Source organism: Crocodylus porosus, unplaced genomic scaffold, assembly GCF_001723895.1.
Source record: "Crocodylus porosus isolate Cpor-Errol unplaced genomic scaffold, CroPor_comp1, whole genome shotgun sequence".
Taxonomy (NCBI): domain Eukaryota; kingdom Metazoa; phylum Chordata; order Crocodylia; family Crocodylidae; genus Crocodylus; species Crocodylus porosus.
The window spans coordinates 64,589,244-64,606,500 of NW_017728948.1; the positions used below are offsets into that span (position 1 = coordinate 64,589,244).

At 41.3% G+C, this 17,257-nt stretch overlaps 1 protein-coding gene across 1 annotated transcript in view; it reads right to left on the minus strand.

The window, feature by feature from the left end:
* Positions 1 to 17,257, minus strand: part of BANK1 (B-cell scaffold protein with ankyrin repeats 1) — a 346,310-nt gene that overhangs the window by 176,974 nt on the left and 152,079 nt on the right. Inside the window, exon 8 of the mRNA XM_019553351.1 lies at positions 10,588 to 10,784. Within this exon, the coding sequence (XP_019408896.1) occupies positions 10,588 to 10,784 (197 nt within the window). The remainder of the gene's footprint in view (positions 1 to 10,587; positions 10,785 to 17,257) is intronic.

The window sequence follows — 17,257 nt, forward strand, 5'->3', positions numbered from 1 at the left end:
TTGTATGAACCGGAAATGAGTTGTAAGAGTTCCTGCTTCTGTACACGTGCTCAGGAGAGAGGGGATAAAAGCCTGCTGAGAAGTGTTCCCCGCGGGCAGAGTGTTTGATCTTTTGTCTCTCTCTCTGACCCTATTTGCAAATATATATCTTTTGTATTGCTAATGGAGTGTGTCTGTGACTGAGAGTTTTTTTTTCGCCTCCCGAGAAACGAACCATAGCAGATTTCTGCAACACTAAGAAGAAAGATGTCGGGGCCACCATACCATCCATGAAAAAGACAAGGTTACGGTCCCTTTAACATTGCCTTGCCTAAAGCAGTAGAACAGATTCTTTCAAAATATGATAAATGATGTAGAAGAAATGAAGGAAAAATATTTTGAAGGAATGTCTCCAGCAATAGGTTTCACAGGTTTTCTACGCCTTTCTCTTTCCTTTCTTAGTATGGAAAAGGCAAGGATTTCTGAGGGTGCTATCTTATATTGGACCAACTGCATAGTTATGATGAAGTTAAACAAGCTTTCAACTGAAACACATTCTTCCTCAGTTGTGATCACAGCTTAAATATTTTTACAGATGCAAGCACCGTAGCGCTGGGCACTTTTCAAAGTGCTCAGTGCTACATCACTTGAAGTTGTATAAGTGGTGAAATGTGTGTCAGTACGCAGAAAATGGTGGTGGTCTGCTTTTGAACTAACACACATAAAAGGTGTTTTAGTTCAAAAGTGCACTGCTGCCATTTTCTCCCTGCTGACACACATTTTGCTGCTTATTTGACTGCAAGTGACTCAGAGCTGTGCACATCAGCTTGCATGTGCAGCAGACTCAATTAATCAAGATCTCCAGTGTGTCTGGGAATAAAAACGTATGTGTATAAATGCCCAAGGATCCAGGCACAGCAAAACTCATCAAGCTTTATCCCAAGCTTTATCCCAGCTACACAGTTGGTCCAATAAAAGCTATCACCCCAAGAAACCGTTGCCTCTCACATAATTTCTGGACTAATACAGCTATATCACTTACACTTTTCTATTTTGACATTTTCAGGTCTACTTCAGGATATCTTTTTTTTTACTTGTTCATCAAATGTTAGGCAACGGAGGTGCTCTTACATATGCCCTGGGGATGAGGCTGGAGTGGTGCTTTAATCAGAGCAACTCTGAGAGTCGCTCTAATTAAAGCATTGCTATGTCTTGTGAATCAGTGTCTTTGCACTTCAAAATGGTGGTGGTGGCACTTGAACTAAAGCTCGTTCGAGAAATAGTAGCAGCACAAATCTGTGCCACTATTTTGTGCTGCAGTGCACACCCCTACTCATGCAGTTTGCAGTGGGACACGTTGTCCCACTGTTCCATGTGCAGCTGGGGTGGGTCCGGGGCACAGGGTGTCTCAGTGCAGGGCTAGCTGGCAGGCAACTTTCGCACTCAGGCACCCTGTGCCCCAGCCAGCTGTGGAGCAGCACTTGGAAAGCGGGGAGTAGGTAGCCTGGCCTTTCTACTCCCCTGTCTTTGCATGCTGCAGAGCCCCCATCTAGAGGCATCCTATGCCCCAGCCAGTTGGTCTCTGGCTCGGGCACATGGTGCCACAAAATGGAGGAGCAGGCAGCCCTCCATTGCAGAGCTCCTGTGTTGAGACATGTTGAGGCACACTGCATAGGACACAGCACTTCTAAAGCGGGGGGGCTTCATGTGCCTCAGTGCAAGGGCTCTGCAGCACAGCCCCTGTGCTGAGGCATGCAGAGACAGGGGAGCAGATGGCCCAGGGCTGCCTGCTCCCCAATCTCGAGGCACAGTGCATCCCAGGCAGCTGGGGAGTGGCTGGCAGCAGCACAGCATGCCTCGAGATGGGAGCTCCACATGCTTAAGCACAGGAGCTCTATAGCCCAGGACTGCCTGCTCTCCCATCTTGAGGTACTCTGTGCCCCAGCCAGCCAGGGAGCGGCTGGCTAGGGCACAGGGTGCCTTGAGATGGGGGTTCTGCAGCATGTGGAAGCTGCTGCCTGCTCCCTGCCTCTTCTCCACGTGCTGCTCCCTGGCTGGTTGGGGCACAGGGTGCCTCAGTGCAGGGGCTCAGCAACATGCAGAGATGGGAGAGCCAGCAGTTCTGGGCTGCCTGCTGCCCTGTCTCTGTTTGTTCTAGCACATGGCACTTTGGCGTGCTTTGTGCTGACTTTTTTTTTGGTTTGGGTTTTTTTTTTTGGTAGCACATTTTGCCCCAGCGCTGCAAATTAGCAGCATGGGGCATGGTTTAATGTGCAACACATGCGGTTTGTGGCACCACAGAGGTCTGTGGTGTCACAAACCACACATGCCTGCACAGCTAGATCCAGCCACAAATGCCACCACAGGGTAGTATTTGTAACTTACAGTGACATTATTTACTGGGCTGCAATGCACATGTAGAGGCTGACAAGGTTGGCTGGGGAACGATGGTGCTTCAGTGTGGGGGCTAACTCCTGGCTAGCCCTGCACTGAAGCACCCTCGTGCCCCAGCCAGCCACTCCACAGCACACTGAGCCAGGTCCAAGTAGCCCCAGGCTGGCAGGCTGAACCCCCAGGCCCTTTGCAAGCCAGGGCTGCTCCAACCTGGCTCAATGTGCTGCAGTCCCAGGCACACATATAAATGCGGCAATACATTGCATCACACTAATTGCATTTCACTTAAATGCTGAAAGACTCCAAATATGTTTGGCACAAGTCAGGGTAGGATTTACGTTCATAGCTATGGCACTGCCATTCATCACAAATTCTGGCTGAGCTCCCCTTTTTGGACATTTTCTAAGCTGCTGAGTTTGCAACCTAATGCTGCATCCATATACTTCTAAACTCTCCTGTTGCTACTCAAGCTCCAGGCATTCTTTTATTTACTTGTGTGAAAGCTGGAAATAGTTTTGCAGACCATGAAACATTTTAGATTTTAAAATATGTTCCAAGTTTTGTATTGGGACAAAGAGCTCTTTCAAAAAAATGTAATGAAAAGCCACCAGAATAGCTCAATGGCTTGGACATTCACTTGGGGACATGGGAGAATGTGGTTCCAAGTTCACAACTGCCATTGATCATAGAAGAGACTTGAAATTGATTCTCCTTTATACAGGGTAATTGCCTTGACCAGAAGTGTCTCAGTTTATTCTCTGGGCAGTCTTTCTCAGCATCTCATACAGAAACTTATCCACTTTGTATAAATAATTTAAAGTATATATTGGAGAAGGGACTTGGTCTAGAGGGTCAGTTTCAACCTCTCTATATTAATAATTAGTCAGTAGGCCAAGTGGAACAGCTCCCACAGGAAAGATTGAGATAGAGAAATTTTAGGGGGAGTTTTGCCAGCCTAAGATCATTCTGCAGGGAAGGCTTATAGAGTTCTTAGACTGCGAATACTGTAGTTAATATGTATTTGCTGTCATATGATACTAATTGTGGACAAGGACTTTTTGATCCTGAACACCACTATTCTGGATATCAACTCAAAAATTATGAAAGTATGAAAGTACAAAATATTTGCCATATGATTTTCTGTGCTTACACATTAGCTCTTGTTTATTTGGATATTCATTATTTCATTTCTGTCTTAATTTAAAAAAATAAAATTAAGTCACATGACAGAAGAATGCACATGCAGGTCTGTTTGGTCACAGCTAAAAGGAAAAAGTTCATGCAATTGTTGTAAGAGATAGTCAATCTTTGGCCCAGACCCCTTTGTACCATTTCAGCAATGCATAACAAATGAAAAACCAGCTTAAATAGCCAGTGGGGGATTCCACTAACACTAAACAGAAGAGAGGATCGTTTAGCTGCCTCAGGATTACAGTGTAAGGTAAAAAAGTGATTAAAAAAAAGAAAAAAAAATGCATCTTTATGCTCAGGTGCATCCAGTGCTCCCCTGACACTCCTAGATCCTAGCTCATTGGCTTTTGGAGGAATCCATCCTGCTTTTTGCAGTTATTTGGTGCTATTACTATGGGTTTAAGCTCTCTGGCCACATCTACATGAGCATACACGTGCGTTTCAGGGCTCCTCAAAAGCTTTTGAGGCACTGCAAAATGCATCCCATGCATATAATTTGATTCTTTGAGATGCATATTTGCAGCACAGAGCCAGACGTAAATAATGGGAAATCCTGATATAAAAAAACAACTGCGTGGAAAAAAAATCAGGATGGCACACATGGCAGCAGTGTGTGCTGCCTGAAACCAGAGCCTGGCCAGCCAGAGCCACACTTCAGGTGCCAGCCAGGCTCCATGAGCCCAGATTGCCACTACTGGAACCCCAGGAGGCCCACAGGACTCCAGGTAAGGCTTCCAGGGCTAGCCCAGGTGCTGGCCCCAGCTTCCCCTACCCCCCCGGAGCAATTTTCTCTGTACTAACCCCATGTGCAGGGGTGTGCACCGGGGCAAAAAGCAGTGGCATGAATTTGTGCACGCCCCTGCTCATGGGGACACAGCCTCTGTGGGTGCATCTACACAAGATATTTACTGTACAGCTGTCTAATTAGCTCTTCAGGAAAGTCTCTGCATCTACATACATGGCCCTATATAGGTGGCAGTAAACTGATGAACACTGCTGTAGGTTAGTATTGGTAAATACAAGTACTATCCTATGGTGGAATTTTTTAGTGTGCAGCAATGTAAATGTAGATGCTGACAGGGCTGGCTGGGGCACAAGGGTGTTCAGTGTGGGGGCTGCCTGCTAGCTAGCCCTGCACTGAAGTACCCTCATGCCCCAGCCAGAGCCTCCCCAGCACATTAAGCGGGGTCGGAGCAGTCTTGGGGTGGCAGGCTGAACCCCCAAGCCCTCTGCCAGCTGGCGCTGCTCCAACCTGGCTCAACATGCTGCAGTCCTGGACATATGTGAAGACACAGTGCTTGGAAGCAATAAACTCTTGTGCAATATAAGCCACAGTTTATTGCTCCATGCTAAAATAGCTCATGTATGTAGATGCACCCTGTATCACTCAATCTGATACTCATCTCTCCAACCTGTGCGACATGCAGTTATTTCCTCCTGCTTGTATCTTTTCTCTCTGCATTTATTATAATGCACTGGTTTTCTTTTAATCTGGAGCAAATTTATTTTCACCAATTATGTCCTACATTTTATATTGTTTATTCTTAACAGCAACAACATAGCTGTCATAGTATACACTTGGGTTCATGCTAGAAAATAGATTTGGACTCTAGTACAATGAGGATTGCCTCTCCTGGCAGATAACAGTCATAATTTCTATGGAAGAGCATGCTATCAGAGTGCATGCATGTTAGGGTTGGTGCTGCATAACAGTTCTAGTTAAGACCTGTATTTTTGGATTGCCCTATCACCTGAAAAACTAAGACAATTGCTAAGACAACCAAAAAGAAGGAGTTAATCACAGTGAAGTATCTTGGACAGTCAATTTGATAACTGAATAGTGATCTACAGCAACCTCCTGAATGCCCTACTATGGATTATTGAGGGAAACAAAATCTAGTAGGATGTAAACACACTGATCTATAAGACAGATATCCAGCACCCATACCTAAGACTTGTAAATTGTATCCATAGCTTATTTCTCCCCACTAATATTTTTCACTACTGAGCTCAGCTGAATCTGAATTAATGTTTAGCATATGATATTTACTTTAGTCCTCTGAGTTGCCCAGTCCTACTCTGAGTATATAATGCAGCACTTTGTCAAGGTTCCTGGAGTGTACATGGCTTTATCCCATTAGACACTTTAGTTAAATAAAAAGGATCCTATAATGTAAATGGTTTCTAATGCTTACTAATCAGGTTCCTTGCTGGGTTTTGAGTCATTTACAGCAAATATGAAATCAAGTAAAATGTGCAGTTACCAATTACATATGGTTTAATCCTACAGCTATAAATTATTACTAGCACAATAAAATACAGCAGTGTCCTCCCCCACTCATGATTGCCTTCTTAGAGAAAGAGCTGTGATACTGTGAAGAAACTGAAGCCAGCATTCATTTATGTTCTGTCAAGTTTCACTAATTTAACTGTGATTTTTTTTGCTTCATACTGATTTGTACTGGATATAAGCAGAAATATTATAAATACATGATCCATCACTAGTAAAAAGTATTTAAAAGCCCAAAAACTCAAATTCACATAGATTATGAATTCTTAAATTCTACTTTTTCCCCAATCTGTTGGTTCCCAAAAGAATACTACTGAAACAGTGCTAATCATAGCTGCAGTACTTAAAATGATAGGCCAGATCCACACCTGATGTAAATAGGTGCAGCTTCTTTAATTTAAAAAAACAGTCAATTATACCAGCTAAGAGTTGGTTCCTATAAATTAATGAAGGCAGTTGTTAACCTAATTTCTCTAACAAGTTCCAGAGAAGGATTTTTCTAAGAACCATACTAATTAAACAGAACTAGCAGATAACACATTTGACAACTAATATTACTAATTTTCCCAAAATATTTAAAAGTATAGGAAAGTAAGGATGGAAGACAGTGACAGAGAAAAGCCCATATCTATCCTCTCCATAATTGTCCTTTATGTATTTGAAAACTTTTATCAAATCCCTACTTAGGGTGAGATTACAGATTAGAGTTAGCAGGTGCCAATTTTAAGGAATGTTAGTCTGTGTTAAGATTAACTAGTGCTAGTGATCAGTTACATGTTCAGGGTTAATACCCTCTAAATGTGCACTGCCCCTATCTATTGCTAAGGGGATGGTGAGCAGGGTATGGCTAGGGGCTGCAAGTCTGCCCCATTCCTGCCCTACTCACTGGCTTTCTAGCCACAGTACAGTCTGGACTGGGGGGGGGGAGGGAAGGGGTCCCCCATGCGACTTGGATTGCCCCCTCCTACCAAATCACTCCACTGCCCCCTATCTCCCCCAGATCTCTGGTGGGGCTTGGATCTAAGCATTCAGGGTCAGCACAGTCTGCATGGACTCTAGCAGCAGGCAGGGAGGGGGAACACGCCTACTGATGCCTCCAATGCTCTTGTATGGATCAGGGTGCCAGGACAGTGATCCATTGGTGGAGAGGATGATGGGCAGAGGGGCAATTTGGAAGGCAGAGTCCAGTCCTGCTACATGAGGGAGGGAGGGAGGGGATGGTGCCAGGTCTCTGAAGCTCAATTCCCTGGGTCTGATCCTAGCACACAAGATACCACTGAGCCCACAGACTGGCCTTGGGTCACTCATCTGGCCTGCAGAGCCAAAAGGTTGAGGACCGCTGCTTTGGAGGATAGGGTTAGACTCCAGAATGACCTGGATAGACTGAAGAAATTCTCCAAATTAAATCAAATGAAATTCAGTGAGAACAAGTGCAAAGTCCTGCACTTGGGAGAAAGCAATTATATGCAGAGTGTGAAATGACTAGATAGGTTACCATACTGCAGAGAAGGGCCTGGGGGTACAAGTGGATCACAAGATGAATGTGAGCCAACAGTGTGCGCTTTTATGGGGGGAAAAAGTCAACAACCTACTGGGCTGTATTAGTAGGGTCATAACTTGCAAGTTAAGAGATATTATCTCTCTACTGTGTTTGGCCATTATGACTAGCCCAAGCTGAAAATACTAAAGAATCACTGAGCATAGCCAAACATGAAGGTAACCCCTGGGAGATACCCCTGACTGACAACTTTGTGGCTGCCTCTGTCTGTGGTCCACTTCAACACAAACTACAGAATGACCATAGAACTTTTAACTTTCCAAATAATTCTTGCATATGCAAAACTTGTGAATTTAGTAACTAAATTTAACATTAGTTCACTTACTCTTGTAGCATCGTATAGACATTAACTGTTAAAATTATATGATTAAGCACTCAAAAGTGTGGCAAATTCTAGGTTGCAAATATAATCTTAATCTTGCCCACAGTGGGCACTTATTTCAATTACATGGTCACATATTATTTCTCAAATACAACCAAACAAATATTTTCTTTATAACCTTTGATACATCTTGAACTTTTTAAAATTCCATTTTCCTGTTGCTAATTTCATTGTTATAATGCCCAATATATCTTTATTGACAGACTTGTTATATAAGAAAATTTCTATGGTACATATTTTAATTCTTTAGTCAGAACACATGTACTATAAATCTCCTTTTCAACCAAGAGTAGTTAGATGGATTCAAGTGACAGCCAAGGAAAACTGAGTTCTGAGGAAAGCCTGAAAGAACTAAAATGATTTAGTCTGGAGAAGAGAAGTCTGCGTGCAGATTTGATAACCATCTTTCAAATACCTGAACAGTGTTTATATGGAGGATGGAAATAAATTATTTGCTGTAACTGCAAGGGATAGAACAAGGAACACTGATTTAAATTGCAGCAAGGGAAATTCTGGCTGGCTATTAGGAAGTACTTCCTCACTGTGAGAATGGTTAAGCATTGGAACTGTTTACTCAAAGAGGCTATGGAAACGTCATCCTTGGAAGTTTTAAAAGCAGCTTAGATGAAGTGTCTGGGATGGTTTAGACAGAGATGATCCTGCCCTGAGCACAGGATTGGCTCATATGACCTCCTGGAGGTCCCTGCTGGCCCTACTTTTCTATGATGCTAAGACATTAATTAAACCAGCCAGAACTTCTAATGCTTTTAGAATCTTCTCCATCACCCACTGAAATCAAGGAAAAATTCTCTGTGAGATCAGAAGGTATGGGGTACCATTAACCTAGAAGCTTCCTTTAAAGATTTAATTTCAGAAAAATATGTTTGGCAACCATCGATCCTTCCATATCACGGTGTGTGCATGAGAAGCCAACCTAGACCTTTGACGCATATGGCTAGGCAGAAATTTGGAGGAGTGGAGGCTTCCCAGACCTTCCATCTCCACTTTAGTCCACTGAGAGAGACTCTAAAGGCCAGACTGAATTTGGCGCCTCCATAGCTGTAGTTGCACAAGCAACCAGGAATACAAAGCCAGGTCTCCTGTGTGACAGACAAGGATTCTACCACTGAAACACAGGGGACTCCTAGAAAAATATAAATGTCTAGAAAAAAGATATTTTACTCAAAACTTATTTTAAAATGCTTACTCTAGTAATGGCTTCATATAAATACCAAAGAACTGAAACCAAAAATAAAATAATGTACTGTCATGGAAGCAGCTTATTCTTTCTTTGCATCTTAACCAATGCAAATCATCATTCTTGGCCTTAACATCAGCAATTTTGCTCTCCTTATGAGTGTTCGGAACGCTGCTGCTAATATGATCTTTCTGGCTTAAAACTCTGTATGCATTAAACCCCTCTGAGTCTCCCTCTCTCTCTTCAGCCCAATTCTCTCACTCTCCTTCACCTCCACATCAGACGTGAGCCTTTCTTTTAATACTCTTCATAGCTTAGCCAGACCTACCTACTTGATATAGTAATTTATAATGACCTCAACCCTGTCCTCACCCTGTCATTATTTATAGTCAGTCACCTTCTTCCTTAATCACCTTCATGCTTCTCCCATGCTGCTCCTTATGCATGCAAAAAAACTCCCTAGTTTAATCCATGGAGTGATTACTTCATCTTTCTTCAAATCCAACCTTTAGATTCACCTCTGCTGTGATGCTTACAAAACATAGTCTGTTGATGGCTAGACAGATGATGAGCTGTAACTGACCTTTTTCCTCTTCTTATGTCTTCATTCAACCATTTCCCCATTTTGGTAATGTATAAGCTAAAATCTACCCCTGCCAGAACAAAACAATGACTTGGCACTAGCAAAACTGCCAATTCTTCAGTGTTCTTTGACTTGTTACAGCTTCATGTTCTAACTCCCTGCCCCACATACCCAACTGCTTTATTCTTTATCAGCTTTGGCTTTTAGGTTGTAATAGTATTACCTATATTTGCACAGTGCTTATCATTGTGGGCCCCTAAAGCAGATTAAGACATTCAGACACTGAATTGACAATAACTACTACTGATATAAATTATATTATTAAATACAGTCAATGATGTCTTGAGACAGAAAGCAAGAAAGGTATATATGGACCATATTCTACATTACTAACATTGAATAGGATATTATTGGCAAGAAGCCCCTTCGTATATACCAAGCAGAATAAAAGAATTGTCAGATTAATAGAATCATACCACCATTTATTTTCTGACTTTGTAAAAGCCACACTTATCAGGTCTACATTTAGAGTAATGGTTGAGTGCTGAAACATCATACTTTTAGTGGCCAAAGATGCTGGTAGAGGAGATTAGATGCAGTTTATCCATTTTAGAGAAGTTTACCTCCTTTTTAGAGAAGCAGCATAGGTTCCTCTTAGTTCTAAATCCGATTGTTCTGCTGTGCTATGGGGAACACTTCTTCTGCTAGAAGGTCTCTACCACTACTGCCTCTTCTATACTCATGCTTACAAAAATACTGGAATTCTGGTTGATCATTATGTAAGAAAAGAAGGAGTTGGGGAGCCATTTTTGTCCTTCTCCACCTCTCATTGAACCCTTGTCAGGCAGACAGAATCCAGCACACAATTTTTAAAAAGAAGAGCAATAATTTATTAGACTTTGAGAGACATCAGCACATCTTTCAAAGAAGATTCTGACCTCAAATACTAGTGTGACTTCTGAAGGAGTTAGTTATACATATATATGCTTTGTGAAAAAGTAGATAAACTTACTGAGAATTCTTGGATGAGTTTTTGAAGTTCACTGTGACCATGCTTTCCAGCAATACGTGCTGGGTTTTCTCCATATTTGTTGGTTGTTCTGCAAACCTCAGTTGCCTTGGGGCACTGAAGCAGAAAACTAGTAAGGTTCTTTAATCCAAATTTAGCTGCACAGTGGAGAAGAGTAGGAAGTTCTTCCAAGGTTAAATCTGCATATGAAAATAAGTAAAAAATAAATTAATAAAAAGATAGTGGCTTTTATATAACACATATCATTCTCTCTTACAAAAACTTCCAGGGTTCAGTGATAACATTGCGTATTAGCATCCAACTGTCCTTGTAGAATTGGTACTCAAACAGCAAATGCTTATAACTAGAAGTTTTATAATTCAAGTAGTTATCATGCATTTCAGTAACAGTGCCTTTTCTTGCTTTGCCATGACTGAGAAGTCCCATTTTCTCTGTTAGATGAAATTGCAAAAGCAGTTTAATTATTTCTACAGCTAAAAGAATGAGAGCTGGACATAACCCCAGGGAAGAAAATTCTACAGTATAGGCACACTTCCCCATAGATACGTATTACTAAAATATTTGAGATATTTTTGCCCTCCGTTGCTGAATTGAACATGACATTTATAGATGATTGTGCTCCTGTATTCACACTAATATCACCTCTTTGCACACTCACATAGCAAGATGGCATCTACAAATATTTGCCTATCAACCTAATGAAAAATCTAGCATGTTTTGTTTGTTATTTTTAAAATGTGTGTATTTGGGGGTGAGATACTGACATACCGGGACTGTAGTTTTTCTTGTCTCCTTATTTCTCTTTTGGGAAGGTAAGTGAGAAAGTTAAGCTGCAGTCATGTACTATGAGTATTCAGCATTATCATGGTAGCAGAATGGCAAAATCCTAGCAAAAGATGGATTGGAAAGCTCTTGCACTCAGGGAAAAAATACAAACTCCAAAAGAGAATCTTATGACAGTTACTTAAATAATTGGTTCATTTTAAACAAGGAAACAAGAATAAGGAAACTCAGAAGTATATGCAGAAATATCTGATAGCACACTTTGTATTGTTGACTATATCAACAAAGAAAATCTGTTTAATTCCTAGCCAAAAACTTCAAAGACAATGTCTAAAGCTGCCTTCCAAAATCCATATTTAGATAACTAAATATAAAGTGGCCTGACTTTCATGCATGTTAAACAACTATAAATCAAACTGAACACAATGGGAAATGTAGGGCCAAACACCTTCAAAAAATCAAGTCACTTATATTTAAAAAATAAGCAGATTCAGGCACCTAATTATAGACACCCTGCTTGAAAGATTTGAGCTTCTGTTGACAGGATGCTTATTATTATTAGCTATATAGTTATTATTAGCTATAAGTAATTAGCAGAAAAAATCCCTACAGAGACAAACATAAACTTTAGAAGATTAACAGTTTAAATGTACACAAAGAATAAGAGGGCTAGACAAAAACATTGAAGATAGATCTAATTCTGTGCATTACACAGCGTTCTCTTATAAGAAGAGAAAAAGGTATAAACAATAGTGGACACTTCAAAAACATCTACAAATTCTTCCAAAAGTTGTCTATTTTAACTTCTTCCTCCACAGGTTTCTCTCAACAAACTAAATAGAGAGAGGTAATCAGCCACATCAGTCTGAAGTCAGGTAGAAAGCAACATCTGACAAAGTAGGCTATCACCTATGAAAGTTTATGTCTCCTGAACCTGCTAGTCTCTAAAAAGTGAGAAAAGCTTACGGTGTAATTTTGGAGAGGAGCTACTAATAAAAAATTACCTCCAACCTGTGTCATGCTAGCATACTCTACGAAGTTAAATATTTTAGGCAAAGAGACCTTTGATAACGTGTTGTGACATGCTCCAAGAAGACTTCTACTCCTTTAATTTAAGCCTGAAATAATCGGCCACAAATATGAAACAGGCACTGACTGTATCTTATAAACTCCATTCAAACACATTACATAACATGGATATCATAGCTGGTTAGTTCCCTCACTAGCTCATAAAAATCCAATGTTATTCTCAAGTCCTTTGAGACCAACCCCTCAAGTCACAATTTTTATTAACTCAAACACCTGAATTTGCAAAGCAACAAAATAAGCAATTCCCTTGATCAAAAACTGTTAGCATAAACCTTTACTTTTGTGTCTGTTTGCTCCGGAACCTGCCACAGGAGCCAACTTCCTGCTACAGCTTCCTCCTTAATGAGTTCTCTCAACTTTTATAGGAATTGTTTTAACTTCGTCCCAGCAGGTCTGAATGTCAAGCAGTATAGTCAAGTGAAAAAAATCGGCTCTCACCAGCAATCATGCATTTGTGATCATGAACCAGAAGTCGGTGCTTCCACTTTGCTCTACGTACCTGGCTGTGTCCCTACACTGTTCAGTAATTTTAAGAAACTTCACTAACTTATACACCCATTGGATGTAATTGTATCTGAATTATGGAATAGATAAGTCTAACAACTTCTCATTATGAACTCAACTCTGAACACAGAATGATGGAACCAAGATATTACACGAGGGTACATATTGAATGAAGCCATTATGATATTCGAGATAACAAACTGAACCAATCATTACCCTTTCTCCCCAGAATTGCTTTCTGCAATTATGTTGGTTCAAATGAAACAGTGACATGAGGGGCACAGAACTCATATAACAAATATTCACCAACTGATTACTTAGCTTCCTATTGTCACAGGGCTGGTTCCAATTCTGGTGGTATTAAACTCTTCTGCTACGTATAATGGAACTTAAAGACTGGTTGAACAGAATGCTCCAGGCATTTTCCCTGTACTAGTTATGCTAAATAGCCAATGAGACAACTTGGGCTTTAAAAAGTTAAAATATTGTAAAAAAATTAAAGTTGCTATGCATCATTGACACTACTTGATATCCTCAGATCATTAATAGTATCTCAGGGTAGCATTCTATTTGGGTTTCTTCCCTAATTTTTAAAAATGAAAAAATATTAACATTGGCAAAACAAAATTAAGTGACCTTCCAGACAAAATACATCACATTAAGCTGGACAGTATTTTTACACACACACACACACACACACACACACACACACACACGCACGCACACACACACACACACACGAAAGTATTGAGACTGATGGCTGTAGGAAACAAAATATTTTATTTACAGGGGTTTTGGCATAATCTCCTCCCGAGTATGCTCTTTCCGCAGCCACACACTTTTCCCAAAGTTTCTGCCATTGTTGGAAGCACCTCTGATAAGCAATTTGTGGAATTGCTAAAAGCTGCTCAGTCGCATTTTGTTTTATGGTTTCTATATCACAAAATCTTCTTCCTTTCAAGGTTTTCTTTAGTTGAGGGAAGAGAAGAAAGTCACGTGGGGCCATATCAGATGAATATGGAGGCTGCAGCACTTGTAGGATACAGTGTCTGGCTAAAATTTGGCCAAAAATTGCTTCACAAGCTATGTTGAATGGACAGGCACATTATCGTGGTGAAGCATCCAAGAGTCGGAAACCCACTTTTCTGGTCATTTTTCTGCTTGTTACATTCCCAAATCACTGGTTAGAAGTGAATGACATGAACCAATAGTCATTTCATCCAGGAAGAGCACATACCAACTGCAGAGACTTCCTCAGCTTAAAGGGCTTTTAAATCCGAAAGCTTGCTAAAATTTTTTTCCAACTATTTTTGTTCTAGTAAAAGATATCAGATTCACCCAAAGAATCTTGTCTGCCTATGAACCAACAGAAATTCCAATTTCTGCTATCTCTCAGGCAGTCAATCACCTATCATTTGGAACCAAACTGCACACTGTTGCCACATTTTCATCATTTTGTGATGTTGAAGGGCGTCCAAAACACTCTTCACTTTCAACTGATGATCATCCTTCTTTAAACCGAAGATACCATTCAAAAACTCTTGCACAGCTTATAGTGTCATTACCAAATGCTATTTTAAGTAATTCAAATGTTTCACTTCATTTTTTTCCTGATTTTCATGCAAAATTTAATGCACACGTATTGTTCTGGACACTCTGACATAACGAAAGGGGACGTGAGACACAAACGATCTTACTTCAAATGCTGGCCACAGAAAACTGGGGAAACACATGAGCTGCAAACCTGTCCAGAGGAGTCCCAACATGCCCAGACATGTTTAACAAAGCCACACTCCCACCCAATACTTTGTACCACAAGTCCAGATTCAGTCTCATACTTTTTGAACAGAGCTTGTACGTATATACGTATCAGTAGTTTAAGAGGGAGGAAGGTGGGAGGTGAGCAGGAATAATCATAAAGAACCCAGGAAACACCCAGTTGAAGTTAAGCTTAAAAACTGCAAGCAAGGCCCCTGACAGGCAGTACAATTAAGACTTGATTAACTGGTTAATCACATTGTGAACGGGTTATGGATCCTGACTCTGTCTCCCTCTGAACTTGCCTGCCATGACTTAGATGGGAAAGATAATAAGAGGGATTCAGTGGTGTTTCCCCGTGCAGAGTTAGTAGTGTCACCCATGTGTTAATTTCTCACAACAAAGCTTTATTATCCCTGCAGGGCTTTGGAGAACTACCAGGACCTCGCTAATTACTCCATTAGCGAGGGAAGTCTGGGTCGCAGATAAGGTACCTCAGATCCAAGTACATCAAAGATACACTGTATTCTCTACAGTCCTTGCCACTAATTGCCTTGTTATAGCAGCGCGTTCACCGTGTCTTCTACTTATGCCATGTGCCAGGACCTGCACTGGCTTCCCCCTTGCTGTCTGTGCTGTCACACTTGGTGTCGTTGCTTGTCCCGTTGGGTTAGGGCTAAGCCTAGCTCTCCTTGCCCGTCTTGCCCCAGGGACCTTCTCTTTCTCTCCCAGCTTCCTGCTGAACTGCTTCGCGGAACCCCGACTCTTTGCCAGACTCACCAGAGCACCTGCAGTTCCCCAGTAAGTACTTAGCTCTGTGGCTGACCTGCTGCCATCCCAGATCCTGGCATCCTGCGGAGTCACATGCCCAACTCCCAGTACTTCTCTTTTCTGGGATCCAGGTTATCCCATGCCAGTGCCCAAAGGCAACAAGTATGTGCCCTATCACTGGATATATACTGGTAGTGGTGGGCTAATCACTCTACCCTGCCCCTGGTGCATGATCCCCTTCACCTGGCTAGGTATATCATCGGGTCAATCTTACCCAATCCTGCCTTAGTAACAGGGCTCCCACATGAGTCCCTGTTACACACATCTTAAATAACGACCTGGCCAAGCATTCAATTAATTAATGGTGTGATAAAATAAGGAATAAGCCACAAAGTTATTATACAAAATATGTGTATAACTTTGTGGATGGTTTTTTTGTCATGCCTTTAATTGAATGCATTGCCAGTGCCCAGCTTCTGGAGCACAGAGGAGCCTATCAAGACACTTGTGTGCTCCAGAGGCTAGGAGGCCCCTCAGCTGATTGGAGCTCCCAGCCAGGGACCACACCATGTGTTCCAATCGGTGGGAGCCCAGGTTAGCTGACTGAGTCCCAATCAGGTGACTCTCAGCTAGCGGAGCTCCTTGACCAGGCTGGGAACTCTTGGCAGCTGTTTGGGCTCCCAGTTGACTTTAATGCCTGTCTGGGCCCAAAATAATGAAGTGGATAGTTAAATGTTTTGTCCCTCATATAATGACACCGTGGGGGGTGGGTGGGGAATGAGATCCATATAATTTAGAATCACTGGAGAATTTCCATGTCAAACATCACAGCAAATGTTGGAATAGCCAAACTTTTCCAGTTTTGCTATCAATATAGTTTCTTAGACCATTGTTCTCACTAAACATTAGTTTTTCTCACATGGCCCAATCATCTTTCTACTCAAAACATTTTTTTGAAAATGTACTATGTAGTAATTTTATATACTGAAGCTTTGTTTTTTTATGTTTGTTATGTTCCTCATTATGTCCCTCATAAACTCTACTATAATATCATACTTCAGAAACCACACATTAGGGCTACAGTTAAGTAGTTTACATATACCAAAACTCACTCCATGGATATATCTTGAATATTTTATTACTTCATATTTTAAATATAGAAAATTCTCTCTCTCTCTCAAAAACTGCAATGAAATAAACCTTGAACAGTCTCTCTCTCTTTCAATCCCCCCACCCCCCACACTCTCTCTCACTAAAATAAGTAAAATAAATGATTAACTGCAGAAAGCAACTGATGTCAATACCTTAAGAATGGTTAGAGAGAATGACAAGTTACTTGCAGAAGACTAGGGGTCTGAGTGCTGCCTTTGAAATAAATGGCAGGTTCTCATTGACTTCAGTGAGGCAGGATGGGGTCTGTTAAACCTTACGTGATTTCTACATTCTGAACTTGAAATTTCTGAACAACTGTGGAATGATTCCTTTAATCTATTTACTATAATTTGCTCTCAATCATGTAGGAGCTCCATTTCTGTAATGGTAAATCTATCATTTGTCTTAATCGGTTCTCTTTTTCCGTATTTTCAAGATTCACTTATAGTTTCATAGTTTCATAGTAGCTAGAGTCGGAAGGGACCTAGGTAGATCATCTAGTCCGACCCCCTGCCTTAGCAGGAAAGAGCACCGGGGTCAGATGACCCCGGCAAGGTGCTCATCTAACTTCCTTTTAAAAATCCCCAGGCTAGGA